The sequence below is a fragment of the Helianthus annuus genome, chromosome 7 (genome assembly GCF_002127325.2).
Source record: "Helianthus annuus cultivar XRQ/B chromosome 7, HanXRQr2.0-SUNRISE, whole genome shotgun sequence".
NCBI classification, from domain to species: Eukaryota; Viridiplantae; Streptophyta; class Magnoliopsida; order Asterales; family Asteraceae; genus Helianthus; species Helianthus annuus.
The window spans coordinates 96,013,850-96,033,168 of NC_035439.2; the positions used below are offsets into that span (position 1 = coordinate 96,013,850).

General features: G+C 36.8%; 1 protein-coding gene across 1 annotated transcript; it reads left to right on the top strand.

Moving 5' to 3' along the window:
* The first annotated feature begins 18,261 nt into the window (after positions 1 to 18,261).
* On the top strand, positions 18,262 to 19,038 carry LOC110875417 (uncharacterized mitochondrial protein AtMg00810-like). The gene has a single exon (XM_022123614.1). The coding sequence runs from the start codon at positions 18,262 to 18,264 to the stop codon at positions 19,036 to 19,038; it is 777 nt and encodes a 258-aa protein (XP_021979306.1).
* The last annotated feature ends 281 nt before the right edge of the window (positions 19,039 to 19,319 follow it).

Consider the following 19,319-nt stretch of genomic DNA (forward strand, 5'->3'; position numbering starts at 1 on the left):
CTATTTTATGTTTGGAGACAATTAACTGTGGTAATGTAGGATGTTTTATGTTTGCTTGGTGTGGTATTAAGTGATGAAACAGGTACAATGCAAGGGTTAGAGTGCTAAACCTTAGCACTTACATGCCCAAAATGGAGAAACCGGGAGACGAAACCTGTTTTTCAGGCTCACAGACTGTCCACACGGGGACGTGTCCAGCCAACACGCCCCCGTGTTCATCTCCTAGACCTGCTGTTTGGTTACTGACCTGCAATTTTTTGCCAGACACGGGGTCGTGTCCAGCCGACACGCCCCCGTGTTCATCTTCTGTAAGTTTTCAATACTGGCAGTTCGCCACGGGGTCGTGTCCAGTGGACACGGGGCCGTGTCCAGACTGCCAGTAACATAAATCTTTGCTTTTTAACACCACACCACACATCCAATCAACCTAAAAATTTATTTTTGGGACACATTAAGGACAGTGTGTAATTTAAGTGTGGGGGGGAAGCTAACACTTTGAAATTTTGCAAGTCCTAACAACAAGCCTTACACAAAACTCTATTGGAACCGCTAAACACCCAAATTTTTTTCAAAAATCCTTTCATTTTTACTTGTCTAAAGTTTAAGTTAGGAATCACAAGATCAATAAGGTTATATTTTTATAAAATTTACAATCGAAAGCGTCGTGATACAAGAACCAACATAAGAAAATTACGAAACGGCATAACAAGTCTAGTTAAAATTTAATTATATATACTTGATCACATTAAAAACCCATTCCCACAAAAGTGGGTTTTGAGCCTTTATTGAGCATACAAATTTACATCTTTAGACTAAATGCTCATTTTTCGTTTCTTGTGTGAATAGCCGCTTGGTTCTTACAACTCTAGAACTTGCCACAACGATTCATTCCCGGTCCTTACCAACTTAAACCCAAGTAAGTAAATGATGGAGGCATTAGGACTAACCATTTTTCTTTCTACACCATTATTTTTCAATTTTTTTTACCACCTACCCAAAATCCCCCTATTTAACCCCTTTGAGCCTAAACCTTTCATTTCATTACCCTAAAAACCCTTTTTACCCACCAAAAACCTTTTTATTTTTCACCCCTTATTTTAGTAACAAAGCTCGGTTTTTCAAGCTCGTTCTTTTATGTGACTAAAATATATATATGTATATATATATATATGATGAAGTTAAAAACAAACAAAGCTATACAAACAAAAGCTTGTTTGGAGGAATACTTCAAAATAAAAAGTCACTAAATTTTTTTTTCGAAAACCGACGCTTTTTACGCTTTTCGCCCTTTTACTAACCACTAACCCAACCACCCACCTTTAGCCCAAGCCTAACCCTTCACCCAAAAAGTCCTCTTGATATTTACAAAGGTAAAAAGTTAAAAAGGAGGAGGATTGATTGCTTGGCAAGCCTATGGAAGGTGTGAGTTCCATGCCGCTCTCGAGTGATTCACTAAAAATACACCTACGGCCGAGTGTTGAGTGATTTATCCCGTGAGGTATGTGAGCTTGTATATAAATAGAATTTTAAAAAAGGCATGTTATGCCCAAATAAGTAATTTATCCTATGAGACATTCTCAATAAATCATAACGAATAAAATTGTGAATAAATAAAAATAAAACCTAAAAAGATCTTGGATTCCCGACACTCTATGACAAGCCAAAAACTTTCTCTTCTACCTATTCCATTTGGGAGTATAAGCCACATTTTAAAGAGTTTTGCTTGAGGACAAGCAAAAATTCAAGTGTGGGGGTATTTGATGTGTGTAAAATGCAACATATAAATCACATCAATTAAGGCATAAAACTAACCCTTTTTAAGTACTAATGTTGGAAAAAGAGTGTTTTTGTCTTCCTTTTGTATTTTCAGGATGAAATGAGCTCAAATTCACAAAAGAAGCAAAAAGACAACTAATTCTAGCATAAATACAAGGAAAGGAATAAAAGAAGACTGCCCGGACCCTCAACGGCATCCTCCAAAGCAAAAAAGAGAAAACAGAAGCCTGAACACGCCCCGTGCTCAGCTAGCACGGGGCCGTGCCCAAGAAGTAGCATAAAAGACAAACTGGTAGAAGCTTCCATTGCCCACCACGGGGTCGTGTCTAGTGAGCACGGGGGCGTGGTGAAAGTACAGCAGGCGCATTAATTGTAATTGCGAATTACAATTAATGAGGAGAGAGAGTGTCAGACGGGCACGGGGGCGTGTCCAGCCTTCTGTTCAGCCTATAAATAGGGCTGCTTGGTTTCATTCCATCTCATCCCTTGGCACACCACCTCTCTCACACTTCATCCACCACCCACCACCACCGTAACACCATCATCCACCACCATCATCCATTGTCCATCGTAGAGTGTGTGAGTCGTCTCGGGATCCAAGATTGATCGTAAGAGTTCTTGACAATCAAGGCCATGTTTGCCTAAGTCTCTTACATCACTTGGTGAAGACAAGTGTTTAGTATAATACTTTTTATTTTTAATCTTTTGCACTTTTTATTTGGTTTTGTATTAATGACTTTAATAACTAGTTGCTTATGTTGAAGGTGATCTTTCCTTATCGTTTGTCCGTGGTGTCTTGGCATTATTTTACTGTCTATATAAAATAAAAGATTTTCACCATTCATATCTCCACGGTCTATATGGAGGTATGATGGCTACCTGGTCGGGGGTTAAGGGAACGGTTTGGTAAGGGTCTTGCCCTTGTTCAGCGTTTAGAGGTCCTGCAAGGGACCTGGGTCAAATTTAGTAGGATCTCCTTCAATGCCCATAGGTATTGGATGGTGGGGATCCAAACTCTTTGACCCCCTCATAAGTTAACTACTATTAATACTATAACCCGGCTATTTAGGACTGTATCCCTGCTGACTCAGACTACTTAGTCGAGGGTAACGTCACCGCCAAAAGCGGGGCCTACCATAATTTGCATTAATAACTTAATTCATTATCTTCCAATAATCCGACCCTTTAGGATTGTATCCTTGCTGACTCAAACTACTGGGTTGAGGGTAATGTCGCCTTCAAAAGAGGGGCCTACTACAATAACTAAGATAATCTCTTAAACAAGTGCAAAAGTGCGAAAATAATCAAAGGTTATACTAATACACGAGTCGGATCCAAGTGATTCATCTTGTCTATCTGTTTTTATTTTTATTTTATTTTTCAGCATTTAGTTAGTTTTTATTTTCTTAGTTTAAAAACATTTTTCTCACTTTTTCATTTGATTAGACGTTGAGGATAAACCGGTATTAAAAGCTCTTGTGTCCTTGGACGACCTCGGTATCTTACCAACACTATACTACGTCCACGATGGGTGCACTTGCCCATATGTGTGTTTAGTGTTAGTGAATATTGTGTTTTTATAAATTTAAAACTTGGCTAAAGGTGTAAAAAGGGCTTAATTATACATCTAAATTATATATACACTAACACACATCAAAAACCTATAAATACCCCCCTTTGATCATGGCCCTCATTGCTCATTTCCTTCTTTCTTGCTCTCAATCTCAAATCTGAGGATCCTTGTCATTGGGAACCTCCTTTTGAGTAACCTTCTGACCTAAGGACCACTTGTAAGTGTTCCTTCCTTTCTTGGTTATTTTGTTTGGCTCTTAAAGCCGAAAAAGTCAAACGTTTCGATAAACGCTTTGACTTTTAGCTAGACCTTGTATGGTCAAGCCATGGTTCGCAACAAACATGGCTACGTGATCCTAATTAGGTAGGCGTTAAACCCTCATAAGGGCACCTCCTAATTACCACGTTTACTTAGTTAATTGTCGGGTCAAAATAATTAAAATAAAAGTTAAACGCGTTAGTTTTTAAATAAAATCCATAACTAATAATATGGAAGCTATAAAAATCAGTTTTCTCACTTTAATAACTTGGTAAATATTAGTTGAACATGTCTAAGCATGTTCAACCCGACAATTCTAAGTATAGGCTCGGTTCGGAACCGAAAGTCGCAAAAGTTTACTTTCGCTTTGACTTTCAGTTCTGACCCGATTTAGCTTAGTTTAGATATGCCTTAGGATTCCATTAGGACCATATTATAGGTTAGTATAACCCTCCGAGGTTATACAACTTGGTTCCATAGAAATCCTAGTTCATACATGTTTCCGTTAAATGCCTAAATGTTGACCGTTATCCCCTTTTGACCCTAAAACGAGAATTTTGAAAATGTGAGAGGACAATAGTCTTTATTACTGATTTATAAACTTATCCCTAAAATTTGATATCACTTTGAGGTCTAGATTAGGAATTATGCTCATTAGCGTAAATGAAAAGCTTTTTATTAATTAAACGGCATAATTAGCGTATATCCTATCTAAACCCAACTTTTAATACCAAACTTTTTACCTACTGATATAAAATAATATTTTGGGATTTTTAAAGATTTTTATTTATTTTTAGGCTGAGCATAACATAGGGTTATAGCTTTGATTCGGTAATTGTCGGTTTTGCCCTTTTGGCCCATAAAATGAGTTTTACATAATATTTTGATACCAACCTTTTTGCTACTGATTTTATATCATAAATAAAATATTTTGAACTTTATAAACTGGTCAAAAACTCAGATTTCCTATTTAAACCCGAAAATCGCTTAAAACCGACGTTTACGCGTTTTAAGCGCATAGTATGTATAAAAACTATTTTAAATATATAAGACTTGATACCTACTGATGTTTTAAGTAAATTTATATATTTTAACAGTAAAGAAAAGTTTTAAACTCAGATTCTCTAATTTTGACCTTCTAAGCTTATGTGAAATTACCAAGATGCCCCTGCAGTGCATAGATTGGTTATAAATAGTAAATTTCACATATATGCTATACCATACTGTTATGACTTATTAAATTAAGTATTTTTATTGATTATATCAGACCTGGAACTCAGAATAATATTTAATCTCTCTTATAACCTTTAAAAATGACCAAAATACCCCTACGGGGCATAAATTGGTTTTAAATTCGTTTTTGGCATAATGGAGGGTATCCTACTGATATCACGACATATTTAAGGCATATTAAATTAGGAAACCTGTTCATGACTCTTTTGGTTACCCGTTACGCACTTTTCGCGTTCGGGTCGGCTTATGTAACCAGTTTGCATAAATTAGCCGAAACGGGTCAAACCTTATCATTTTTATCTCAAAATCCAGAATGTGTTTAGTTTACCCTTATTACACAAGTATACAAGCTTGTCGGGTCTAAACCACATTCTAATCCGGTTCTCGCTTAATCATGCGTTTTGAACCGTATCCTCCTTTAAAACTAACCGGTCTAAGCATAGGCTTAATTAAGACCCGTTAGGAATCTAATAGGTTATTAAAAACCTTCGTTCCAGATTTAGGAGCCCAGTAAAAGCTATCTGTACTTGCTTGGTGGTATACGGCTAGGATAAATTGTATAAATTTGCTCAGGTAAATACTTTTAACTTATTTTCCCTATACGGGCTTGGGGTACGGTATATAAAATACCGCTTGGTCGGGAATTGAATCTTTAATTGTATGATGGTTACTTCATTGAAATGACCCGTTTAATTTGTTTTCTTTGCTTAAAGCCTTTAGGGGGTTAATGACCATGTCCCGGATATCCTTGGCATCATTCATAGAATGGCCACGACCTTAGCACACCGGTGTAGGCGTACACCAGTCAGTGCATTTATAATTAATAAGGTATAACCGCCGGTTACGAGAATAACTCGCCGCGAGACTATACCATGTGGTGTGTCTATTAATCTTTAACCCGGTATTCAACCCGGGCTACTGAACGTATAACGAACATGTAATTCTTTTACAAGTTTATATAAAAATAATTATCCCAAGTTATAAAAAGTTTTGTGCCATGTGCATTCAAATCAATTTTCTAAAACATTTTCAAAATAAGTCAGTTAAATTGTATTTACCAGTGTAAACTGACGTATTTTCCCAAAAAGGCTAAGTGCAGGTACTAATCGGAATAGGCTGGCCACTCCTAGCATCAATAAAGAGTCTCGCAAGCTTAGATGTTAAAATCTGTTGAACAATTATCTTTTATTTGATCCGCCTGTGGATCCTTTACATTCCGTTTGTAATACTTTGATATTACTTTATATAGGATTGTAATATATTTATCTTTTGCTTCCGCTGTGCATTTAAATTGTGTTGTTTGACTATGATGATATCAACTACGTCACGATACTCCCCACCGGGCCTACCGGTAATACTTGGAAATATCGGGGTGCGACACTTTAATAACTAGTTTCTTATGTTGAAGGTGATTCTTCCTTATCGTTTGTCCGTGGTGTCTTGGCATTATTTTACTGTCTATATAAAATAAAAGATTTTCACCATTCATATCTCCATGGTCTATATGGAGGTATGTTGGCTACCTGGTCGGGGGTTAAGGGAACGGTTTGGTAAGAGTCTTGCCATTGTTCAGTGTATAGATCCTGCAAAGGACCTGGGTCAAATTTAGTAGGATCTCCTTCAATACCCACCGGTATTGGATGGCGGGGGTCCAAACTCTTTGATCCCCTCATAAGTTAAACTACTATTAATATTTTAACCCGGCTACTTAGGACTATATCCCTGCTGACTCAGACTACTTAGCCGAGGGTAACGTCACCATCAAAAGAGGGGCCTACCACAATATGCATTAATAACTTAATTAATTATCTTTCAATAATCCGACCCTTTAGGATTGTATCCTTGCTGACTCAAACTACTGGGTTGAGGTAACATCACCTTCAAAGAAGGGCCTACTACAATAACTAAGATAATCTCTTAAAAAGTGCAAAAGTGCGGAAATAATCAAAGGTTACACTATACACGAGTCGGAGCCAAGTGATTCATCTTGTCTATCTGTTTTTACTTTATTTTTCAGCATTTTAGTTAGTTTTTATTTTTCTAGTTTAAAACCTTTTTCTAAATTTTTGATTTGATTAGACGTTGAGGATAAACCGGTACTAAAAGCTCTTGTGTCCTTGGACGACCTCGGTATCTTGCCAACACTATACTACACTCACGATGGGTGCACTTACCCATATGTGTGTTTGATGTTAGTAAAATATCGTGTTTTATAAATTTAAAACTTGACTAACGTGTAAAAAGGGCTTAAAATATACTTAATTCCATATACACACCAACCCGCATCACCTCATCAGTCTTTAAGTCCATCAGTCTTTACAAGGAGCAGTGGTTAATTATAACAGTCCTTAGCATTATCAGCTGTTATAACCACACCATAACCTTTTGAGAGGAAGCAAGTGTCCGTCTATTCATTTTTTGAGAGGACTCATTGCATTACATCCCTGTTGAAAAACAGAATCCATAAATTTAGGGAAAAGGGATTTGAAAGATGATAACCCAACAGTGGAGGATCTCATTCTACAGCTCCAATAAATTCAGGGGCATTCTCAAATAATGGTTCCTAGATGTTTAAAGAACGACAAAGACAAACAAATGTCCACAGTGCTTCTTCTTTGAACATTTGTCGGTCTTCAAACATCTACGAATCTACGAAGGATTATCTCATTGGAATGTAACGATTAGGTAAAATTGTAATTTCATTTTAATTCTAGTCTTCATTTGATAATTTCATTCTATAATTAATTAACCACATCAACAATAAAAATGTGAGCAGTGGATGTTTTTTAGGAAAACAATGATTGTCAATATCAGTGGATGTCAACAATAAAAATGTGAGCCGTGACTATTTTTTAACCATCGGTGGATAGCCAACAGTTATTGAAACACAGATGTTTGGTCAGTCAGTGGTCAACATGAAGAATGAAGAAACAGAGGTTGACCATCAAACCAATCCTTGACACTATTAAACCTCTGTTGACTTACCAAACAGATGTTCAGACACAATTCAACATCAACATAATCTAAATCTTACTCAAACACTAAATAAGAAGTAAAAATAAAACACAACATAGATTCATAAAATTAAATTTATTCATTTATTCATGACCTTAAAACTAAAAGTCCAATAATTACTTTACATACTGAACAATATTAAAGTTCAAATCTAAGAATAACAGCAAGAATTAAGAAACTTTAGTTTCAACTCCATCGATTGCTGAACCTCTCGATGTATGTCCTTCAGCATCGCCATGAACTGCCACATGCTAACTGACCTGAAATTCAAAAGAGAGCATGAAATCACATGGAGAAAGGCCAAAGTCTACGAAATCCTAGCAAGTGTTAACTCTAGCGTGTAATACTTTATAAATATTTCATTAAATTTCTATTTTTCTATGTAGTAGTTCATTTTAATAATATAAACATGCATCTTAACATTTTCTAAAATGTCAGTGTAAATAAAAACTCTCAACATCATCAACAGTTAATCAAAATAAGAAACAAACCTAAAATGCAAAGGTCTCTTATCAACTGTTGTAGCACATCTGACTTTTCACGATATTGCACGAATCTATACTTTCTATAAAAGGAGAAAATCTTCCTAGCGCAACAAAACCTGACTTTCGATTTAACGAAAATCGAACAATGCAACTCTCCCATCAAAGAAGATAGCACATGCAACTTTTCACGATAGAAGATACATATCGTCCGTTCAAGCTGCAAATCTCACATCAAAGAAGGTAGCACATGCAACTTTTTACGATGTTGCAACAATGATACTGCAACATCGATATTGAAAGGTTGATGTGTGATGGGAAGCTTCATTGAAACGACGATTTTGGAACAATGATACTGGAACGATAACATGTAAACATAATCAACAAACATTTGAACAAAGAAGTGTAATCGGAGATTAGCGGCTAAATCACGAGAAAGATGCATTTAAGATAGAGAGATACGCTCACATATATGAGCGAGCGAGATTTGAGTGTGAAACCAGATAATTATATCTTATTTATAGGATTAGAATATATGGTTATAAAATGTTGATTATAAAATGTTGAGGGCAGATGTTTATTGGGAACTGATGTTTATTGGGAACTGATGTTTATTGGGAATCGACAGTAGTGTATATCCTTATATCCAGCTTTATTAAACTAATTAAATATTAGAAATGATATACAAAGTAGGAAAAAAAAAGAGAGAACGTCAATTTTAAATTAACATTTTGCATATTTTGAATTTCAAAATTACTGATATTATCAGTAATTACTGATCTGATTTGAAAGCAATTGTCATGATGACTTTTCTAATTTTTATTTTAACTTTAATTAAGAGATAATAACCGTCAGTTTGAAATTCACATTTTGCATATTTTAAACATCCAAAGCTCAAGAAATTAGCATTAATTACTGATCTGATTTGCAACAAATAGTCATCAAGAATTTTTTTTATTTTTTAATTTAACTTTAAATTTTATCATGGAAACAATGTTGGAGGAACTCTTATCACATTGGAATGTAACGATTAGGTAAAATGGTAATTTCATTGTAATTCTAGTTTTTATTTGATAATTTCAATCTATCACTAATTAGTACCATCAATAATAAAAATGTGAGCAGTGGCTATTTTTAAGGAAAACCACTAATGGTCAAAATCAGTGGATGTCAACAATAAAAAAAAGTGAGCAGTGGCTATGTTTTCCTATCAGTGGATACCCAACAGTTTTTTAAACACTGATGTTTGGTCCGTCAGTGGTCAACACGAAGATTGAAGAAACAGAGGTTGTATTTCAACAGTGGATAACTTTTAACAATCAAACGTTTGAACCAACACAGTGGTTGTAACAGGCTTTTAAACAGATGTTGAGGCTTAAACAGATGTTTCGCCTTATATATCATTTGTCTGGACTTAAACAGAAGTTTAACCTTAAACAGATGTTTGCCCATAAATAGAAGTTTGGCCATAAACAGATGTTTGGCCTTAAACAAATGTTTGAGCTTAAACAAATGTTTGAGCTTAAACAAATGTTTGCTCATAAACATCTGTTTGCAAAAAAAGACCAATTTCAAGAATACTATACCCAAACAATCAAAATGATGAGCTTAATAATCATCCAAGTCTAGTTGATTTTTATTTATTAGTATAAAAATGAAACAACTGTTCAATTTATAGCACATATCAAACCACTGAAGTGATGTGATAAATACTGTTACATATAAACATTGTTGTCATAAACACTGTTAAACCTAACATGGGTTTCTATTAACTATTGACCAAAATGAAAACAGATGTTCAAACCACTGTTTGTTATGGTACTTCTTTACAAAATTACATAGAATTCAAGAAAACGAAACAATGACTTAAAGAACTATAATTTAACACATAATCTAATCGGGCGAAGCAATCTATTAGCTGACAATTCTCTGGTTTTTACAATATGAAATCAGGTAGTTGTATAACAAATCATTATATTATATGTAAACAATAGCAAACAACATCAAACACCATTAGCAAACAACATCAAACAACAATAGTAAGTGAGCAATCAATCAACCTCTTGATCATATAGAGGATGAAAATTAGAAAGCCAGATATTACCTCTTCATGGTATAATCAGACATGAAAATTACAAAGGCTGGTTTCGAGTAATGTGTTCTTTAATTTCCGGTTCAATGTCGAATTAGGGCTACAAAATCAAGAAAACCAAGTTAGGATTGCAAGCAAAATTAGGGCTACAATACTGAAATAAATGAAGATATAGGGCTTACCTTGTGATGCTTCGAATGATTCATGATGAGATAATTTGGTTTGATCTTTGATTCATAAGGGAGAAGAGTAGAGGAGAAGGAGAAGGAGAAGAAGATTCAGATCTAGGGTTTTGAAAAGGAAAAAAGGAGACAGAGGGAGTATAAAAGGGATGGAAGTGTGGTACTGTTGGGCAGGAAAACAGAATTGAGGATGCCCTAATTAAGTGACACGTGGCCCAAATCACTTTCATTTATTATATATAATAGATATACTTGTCTTTCTATTTGTGATTTAAATTTAATATGAGAACACAAAATAAAGTGGACGGCCCGTTAGTGTAATTGGGCTAGCCGACGGCTTAGGGCCTCCGAAAAAATAGGGCCTCCAAATTTTTTTTAAAAAAAAATCTATATTTATAAGAAAAAAGAATATTATATTTACGGTAATAGTTGTTAACATTAATACAAGTATAGTCTGGTAGTAAGAACAAGATTTAGTTTTTGTAGAGGGCTGGGTTCGAATCCCACCTGCTACCTATTTTTAAAATTATTAATCATCTCACTCACTTTTTTAATAAAGGGATATAAATGCATCTTTTTTAATCACCTCTCTTAATTTAATAAGCTAAAATATTTTGTTCACACAATTTTTAACATGATATGTCTATGTAAAATTTTATTTAAAAAAATTGTTTCTAACTAATAACAATAGTATACTTAAAATAAGTAGCATGTTTAATTCATTTCACACATAATGTAATTTGTTATTTGTTACGTTAAACTCTTTTGACCAATCTAGATTTGATTTATGTATTAGATCCCAACATTATTTGATTAGGGAAATTATCTAGTTATATAATAGTTAAGTGTTTTATAAGTTTTTTCCTAATATATTTCATGTTAGATACAAACCGAAATTACAAGCCTAAAAAAATTAAAAAAGAGCCTCGAATTTTTAAGTCGCTTTGGGCCCTCAAAATTCTAGGAATGGCCCTGTTAAATAAAGAAACTTAAATCGTTAATGCATATGATGAAAGAGGCTATGGGGTAACACGTTTGGAGGAATCAATGTAGAAACGATAACATGTATACCAATATGCAACCTCAAAGAGGTGGTCACTGCAGAGTTGGTTAATACTATGGTTTACGCAACATGTGCAAAAAAGTAAAAAAAAAAAAAAAAAATACTTAACTACCCGCGGTAACACGCGAACATTCCTACTAGTATAAAAATAAGTATTTAAAATAATCATTAGTAAGTAAAAAAATTAATAATAACAAGATCCAAAGTTTTATTTTTTAATAATATTTTTAAAAAGTTAAACTTGATATTAACATATAGACTTAAATGTCATTTTAGTCCATATGGTTTGAGTTATTTTGACAGTTTAATTCATTTTTCTCCTATGGGTCCAAAAGATTTCAGCATTGTCATTTTAGTCAATTGAATTAACTTCATCCATTTTTTCTAGTTAACGAGAAGAACAATTCGGTCATTTTATATGGTCGAATTATCATTCTAGTTTATAGAATTACATATAAATGGCCGAATTGCACTTCTCATTAAAATAAAACATAGTTGAAGTTAACCCAGTGGACTAAAATGGCAACGGTGAAACCTTTTTGTATCCACAGACGAAAAATGAAACAATTATACTAAACTGATAAAATGACCCAAACACATGGACTAAAATGGCATTTAAGTCTAACATATATAAACATAAGTATGAAAATCCCCTAAAATCTAGGTTAATCTATACGAAATTAGTTGATATATACCAAATTAGTTGATCAAGTACCGAAAGCAAGTGCTACATTAAATATATTCATCTATAAATAAGTAGTTTAATAGAATCTCTGTAAACATTCAAGCTACGTTTAATAACTTCTGCTTCAAGATATCAACCTCGAGAGATTTACCAACGAAAGCTTATGGCTATATCAGCGTCTTCGTACGAGATTATACTTCCAGATTCCCGACAGATATTTGTCATCGTGAACGCCCAACCAGGTGAACGTGTAGATAACCTAGTGATTATCAATCCCTCTCCGGCTCAAGTAGCAATGATTCAATGCTACGAAGACATCCAATCCATGTTGTTCGATGATGGTGGGCCTGCTTATACAACTCATTTGATTGAACTCGAAGCGAATAATGGATTAGTAGCCGGTCTTATATCCTTGGATGGATCTCAAGTGGTGGATGATGAAACGTGTGCAAAGATCACTAGTAGTATAATGATGTATCATGAGTCACTTCGTGTCGATGACTTGTCCCAGGAAACGATTGGTCAGGAGCATTCGGTCAAGATTGGTGGAAAGAGTGATGAGGCGAAAGAAGAAGTGGACGTTTGTGCGATTTGTCTGCAAGAATTCGAGATGGGTGAGACGTATATGGCATTTGAGTGCAAACACGGGTATCATCAAGAATGCATTGAGAAATGGTTGCAGAAGAAGAAAAATTGTCCCGTTTGTAGGGCACACGTTTTTCCTTTTTTGAGTAAGATTTTTGTGTTTAGGGTGGGTTCTTGATTCCAAAATTACAGTTCTACTGTTCGTTGTATGAATATACTTTTTTTATTGGTTAAGGGTTAGTGTTTATAAATTACATAGGATTCAATAATATTTTTTGATGTATTTTTGGTTAATCAAAACTGAAATTGGACTATTATTAATGAATGAAAGTTCTTGATTCCCCTCCTAATTTCCACGCCGTTTCCCCTTCCGACGGTGTTCCGTGACCCCTCACGCCAAGTCCATTGCCACATGGCAGGGGCGTTGTCCGATAGTGTTCAGCCTAAGTGGTTAATTGAAGATGGTGAATCTCAAATATGAGGTTTTGCTAAAATGGATTAAATGGTGAATACTTTGGGTTAGTTTGAATAAATAAGTTAAAGAAGACCAAGTTATGATACAAACATGATACGAGGTATAACATTTTGAGAATGTAACGTTTTCTTTAAATTTCAAGAATTTGGTAACGTGCCGGATCCGATGGAAGACCTAAGAACCTTTTTTACCAGGTTATAATTTTTTGCTGTTAGTATATCTATCAAGAGAGTTTATTGAGATTTTTATTATCTAATTTAGTCAGGTCACCAATCATGATCCTCCCCTCAACTTGAGCCTTAAATATGCTTGTTTATGTTTATATTGTTTAATGAAAATGATACAATTGATGTAAGTAACCAAATATCCTTCATTTTCTACTACTTATGGGTAAGTAACCCTTAGCATACTGGCGATACCTGGTGTCTCTTGTGTTACTTGGGTGGTTAGCGGCATGTACATTATCCCCTGTCATTCTATATTTGTTTGTGGACAATGTCTTATAACATCTAAATAAAGTAACCTGGAGAAAATATAAAAGAATATCAAGTGTTGTAATGAAAGATGGTAACATGGGGAAGATGAGGTCTGTCAAGCAGACATTTGAGGTGCCATGTTAATTAGAGCACTTGTAGACTACAAGGGTATATGGGCTTCAAATATCACCCTTATTATTATGTTATATGCTCTCTATGATTCACTTAGTTCTATTTTCCTTTCTACTTCACTTGACAGCATGAATGTCTCTAAAAATCCTTCACAATTCTCCCCCCTCTCATTTCTCTTCTCTATCACCCTCCTTAGTTTCTTATGGAAAGTAAAGCCTTTCTTGTCTGCATGTATCATATATGTAGCTTTAATAATCACTTTCCAGCCAATGAGGTAGTGGTGGATTGGTTGGGGAAAGAGTTGGTGTTCCTTGGGACCCAGGATCGACTCCCGTTCTCCCATTATTTTCTGGCATCCAAGTGAAGGGCGAATACGGGTGACCTCGGTTCGTCTTGAATGGAAGGCGAGATTTTACCGATTGTTCCACTGTCGCGCCTTCGAGCGGGTGAAGGTCGGGTTTCCGCGCATCTGGGAGAGCCAAGGGTCTGGCGGCGGTCGAGTAGTCGACCTTGGCTACAGCCCCCCATATGTCACAGTGGTTGGCACATCATTCCTTACCGTTAAAAAAAATAATCACTTTCCAAACTCTTTATTATTATATTACATTATATTATATATCCTAACAAAAACATAAAAGAGATTATTGGTCTAGAATATTTTTAGGAGATATCTCATAAAAATTGTTTATCTTGTTTCTTTTTTATCTCCTAGGTTGTTATAGTTTCTTTTTTGTTTTCTATATATTTTGGTCCTGTATTTCTCGATGATTCAATCAATACAGATGCAATACAGAAACTTTTCTTGATATCATAGTTTTTCATGGTATCAGAGCGGGATCTAAACCACCGCTCATAAACTGGACATGGCCGGAGAAGAAACTAAGCAAGCCGGCGACAGTGGCAAAAATGATGCCATTGACATCAACTCACCATACTACATACATCCCTCCGATTTACCCAAACAAATGCACGTAAACGAGCCTTTAACCGACGGTAACTACAGTGACTGGGCCAAAGAGATGGCTAATTTTCTGTTTGCAAAGAACAAGATGGATTTCGTGGACGGGTCGATTCCTAAACCCGGAAAAAACTGCAACAAACTATATGCAGTGGATGCGTTGTGACGCCATGATCATCGGGTGGCTCACGACGGCGATGAATAAAATGCAAACGCCTCCTCTGAAATCTGGAACGATTTGAAAGAAAGATTCGGAAAAGAGAGTGACCCTCGGACCTACGAACTGAAGCAAACCTTATCGGCTTAAGATGGCTCATCGGTTTCCGCCTATTACACAAAACTCCGTGGTATTTGGGATGAGATAGAATCTGTTCTACCGGTACCACAATGCACCTGTGGAAACTGCACTTGCGATATCGGCAAAAGGTTGTCCGATTTCAAAGAAAAGGAGCGTTTATACGAGTTTTTAATGGGACTCGATGGGGACCTCTCCACCATACGGACTCATGTCCTATCCATTAAACCGACACCCACCCTCGGAGAGGCCTACCGTCTAGCTTCTGAAGAAGAGCAGCAGAGACAAATTACCATGACCAATAGCGCTCAGGTGGAACCGGCCGCCTTTAAAACCCAAGGATGAAACTACCAGCGGAATAGTAAAGGGCCTCCAAGGGAACCCCAACGGAACATGGCGGAAGAAACCGATCATTGCAGCCACTGTGGGAGGGATGGACACAAGCGAGAAGGGTGTTTCAAGTTAGTTGGCTATCCGGAGTGGTGGCCCGGGAAGGGAAAAGTTGAGAAGGTAGTCGAGAAGGTTAAACCAAAGGCTGCCCACATCGAGTCTGAGCCTAACCGATGCCCAGTACCAAGCACTCATGAAGCATTTTAGCAACAACGAAAAACCGAAGGTGAACCGATTCGTAAGGCAAACATGGCTGGTAAGCTAAAAAAATTTATTGATTGGATCGTTGATTCAGGTTCAACCGAACACATCGTTCACGAACTTGAGTCTCTTGAAACAAGCACCCGAACTACACGGGAGACACCCGTCATGATACCAAACGGTGACAGCATACCAGTTGTTGCAAAAGGGGACTGCACCCTTGTCGGTGGATACAAAATTAATGAAGTTTTATGTGTTCCTAATTTCAATTGCAACTTACTCTCTGTCAGTAGGCTGTCAAAAGAATTACAATGTGTAGTAAGTTTCTTCCCGGATTTTTTTGTGATGCAGGCCTTACACTCGAAGAAGTTGATTGGCACGAGTGAATGCGTTCGAGGTCTTTATTAGATGGGTGTGGCAGCTCAAGAAAGGAAGGCTTTGGCTACTAAAGTTGATGCAAAAGTTTGGCATTCGAGGCTAGGTCACGCTTCCGATTCCAAGTTATCGAACATTAATTTTTTTAAAGATGTTTCTTTTAATTTTAAAGACGATGTGTGTGATTCTTGTGCTAAAGCTAAACACAAGCGAACCCCTTTTCCTAAAAGCTCCATTAAGACAAATGAGTGTTTTGACTTAGTTCATTGTGATATTTGGGGCAAATACCGTAAGTCGTCAACCACTCATGCCAGTTTTTTTGTTACAATTGTCGATGATTTTAGTAGGGCGGTTTGGGTTTTCCTTATCAAACATAAAAGCGATTGCTTAATAAATTTTCAAAACATGGTTAAAACCCAATTTTCGAAACCAATCAAACGAGTTAGGAGTGACAACGGAGGCGAATTCACTTCTAATCGCATGAAGGAGTTTTATGCTCGTGAAGGTATCCTTCATGAGACCTCTTGTCCACACACGCCCCAACAAAACGGGGTGGTCGAAAGAAAACATCGACACCTCCTCGAAACCACTCGGGCCCTTGTTTCATGCAAACATCCCGAAGCGTTTTTGGGGGGAATGCATAGAAGCCGCCACCTACATAATCAATCGCCTCCCGTCCAAAGTTATCAAATACCGAACCTCGTATGAAATTATTTTTGGTCAAAAGCCGGAATACGAACATATGAAAACCTTGGGTTGTTTAGCTTATTATAGAAGTGTGGAAACGGGAGGTGATAAATTGGAGTTCAGGGGGAGACCGGGGATTTTCATGGGATATCCTTAGGGAACGAAAGGTTTTAAAATCCTTGACATTGAACACGGGAAAATGGCGATCTCCCGTGATGTTAGATTTGTTGAAACCATCTTCCCGTTTGCTCAAATCAAGCCGAAATATAAAGCAGTTGACCCGTTCGAAGCGCCAAATTGGGAAGATGATGACTTGGTCGAAAAGATGGAGACCGGAAATGATAAAGACTCGGTTCAATTAGAAGCCGAGCTTACTCATGATGAAGATGATGATTGGGAAGATGCTTTACATGATCCTCCAATAGTGGTAAATGATTTGTATGGTTCACCATCTGCTCAAATTCCAACCGATCTGGGTATTTCCAAAGACGAAGCGGAAATAGAAATTGAGGCAGAGGTTGAAGCTCCACCGGTTCCAAGAGCCAAAAGAAATAAAAATCCACCATCGAGGCTACAAGACTATGAAGTCACATTGCCGCCCTCCGTCGACCACGTAAGACCCGTGCCTGATCAACCTTCTTCATTCACATCCACGGTACACCCCCTCTCGAACTATGTCTCTTATGATAAATTTTCAGCTTCTCACAGAGTTTTTTTAGCGGCCATCACGTCTAGTAATGAGCCGAAAAATTTCAAAGAAGCCATGCAGAGTGAAGAATGGAGACTTGCCATGCAACGTGAAATTAAAGCACTCGAAGAAAACGGAACGTGGACACTGGAGGATTTTCCAGAAGGGAAACATGCCATTGATTCTAAGTGGGTGTACAAAATCAAGTATAAACCGAATGGAGAGATCGAAAGATACAAAGCCCGACTTGTTGCGAGAGGCTTCACGCAAATTGAAGGAATCGACTATCTTGAGACTTTTGCTCCGGTTGCGAAATTGGTGACAATTCGAACTCTCATCACCGCTGCGGTCAAAAGAAATTGGTTGTTGCACCAACTTGACGTTAATAATGCGTTTCTTCATGGTGATTTAAAGGAATAAGTTTACATGAGAATTCCGCAAGGCTTTTCTAACGAAGAAAATAGTAAATTTTGTCATCTCCGAAAGTCTCTATACGGTTTGAAGCAGGCCTCCCGTACCTGGTACCAAAAATTTATGGTTTCCTTGTTGGAAATCGGATACAAACAATCCCACGCAGATCACTCACTTTTCACCTACAACAAAGAAAGTAAGTTCGTTGCAATCTTGATTTACGTCGAGGATGTGGTATCACCGGCAATTACGAGGAAATGATAAAGAGAACCATGGACTCATGAATGTTAATTTTAGCATTAAAGATCTTGGCAATCTAAAGTATTTCTTGGGTATTGAAGTGGCGCGAACGGACGATGGGGTGGTTCTGAGTCAACATAAATACTCCATGGACATTTTGTCCGATTGTGGGCAACTTGGATGTCGTCCTAGTGCTTTTCCTATGGAACAAAATTTAAAATTTTATCATTGCCCAGAAAGTCATAAAACCGATGCTTCCCTTTATCGACGACTTATCGGTCGATTATTATACCTTCAAGCCATGCGCCCCGATATTGCCTATTCGGTAAACATCCTTAGTCAATTTGTCTCTGACCCGAGAACAGATCACATGGATGTCGTCCTACGCATCCTTCGTTATTTGAAAAGCACTCTTGGACAGGGCATATTCATACCCAAAGATGGAGGTTTTAATCTTGTTGGTTATTGTGATGCCGATTGGTTGGGATGTCCCTATATGAGACGTTCAAGGACCGGTTACTTGTTACTCTTGGGTGGTGCTCCCGTGTCTTGGAAAACAAAGAAACAGTCCGTTGTTTCGCGGTCGTCAGCAGAAGCAGAATATAGAGCAATGGCTACAACGGTTAGTGAGGTTCTTTGGATATGTTGGCTTCTTAAATACCTCACCGTAAATTTGGAGGGTGCTACCCCTCTATACTGCGACAATGAAGCTGCCCGACATATTGCCAACAATCCCGTTTTTCATGAACGGACTAATTCACGTTGAAATGGACTGTTACTTCGTTCGCGAAAGGGTCGAGTCTCACGATATTTTACCGCTGCGTGTGTCGAGTAAACAACAAATTGCAGACCTTTTAACTAAACCATTGGGTGCACAATCACTTTGTGACTTACTTGGCAAGTTGGGTGTTCGAGATCTTCACGCTCCAGCTTGAAGGGGAGTAAAAGAGATTATTGGTCTAGAATATTCTTAGGAGATATCTCATAAAAATAGTTTATCTTGTTTCTTTTTTATATCCTATGTTGTTATAGTTTCTTTTTTGTTTT

Excerpts from the sequence above, each read along its gene's own strand:
- LOC110875417 (XM_022123614.1), top strand. The coding sequence starts at position 18,262 with ATGTGGTATCACCGGCAATTACGAGGAAATGATAAAGAGAACCATGGA.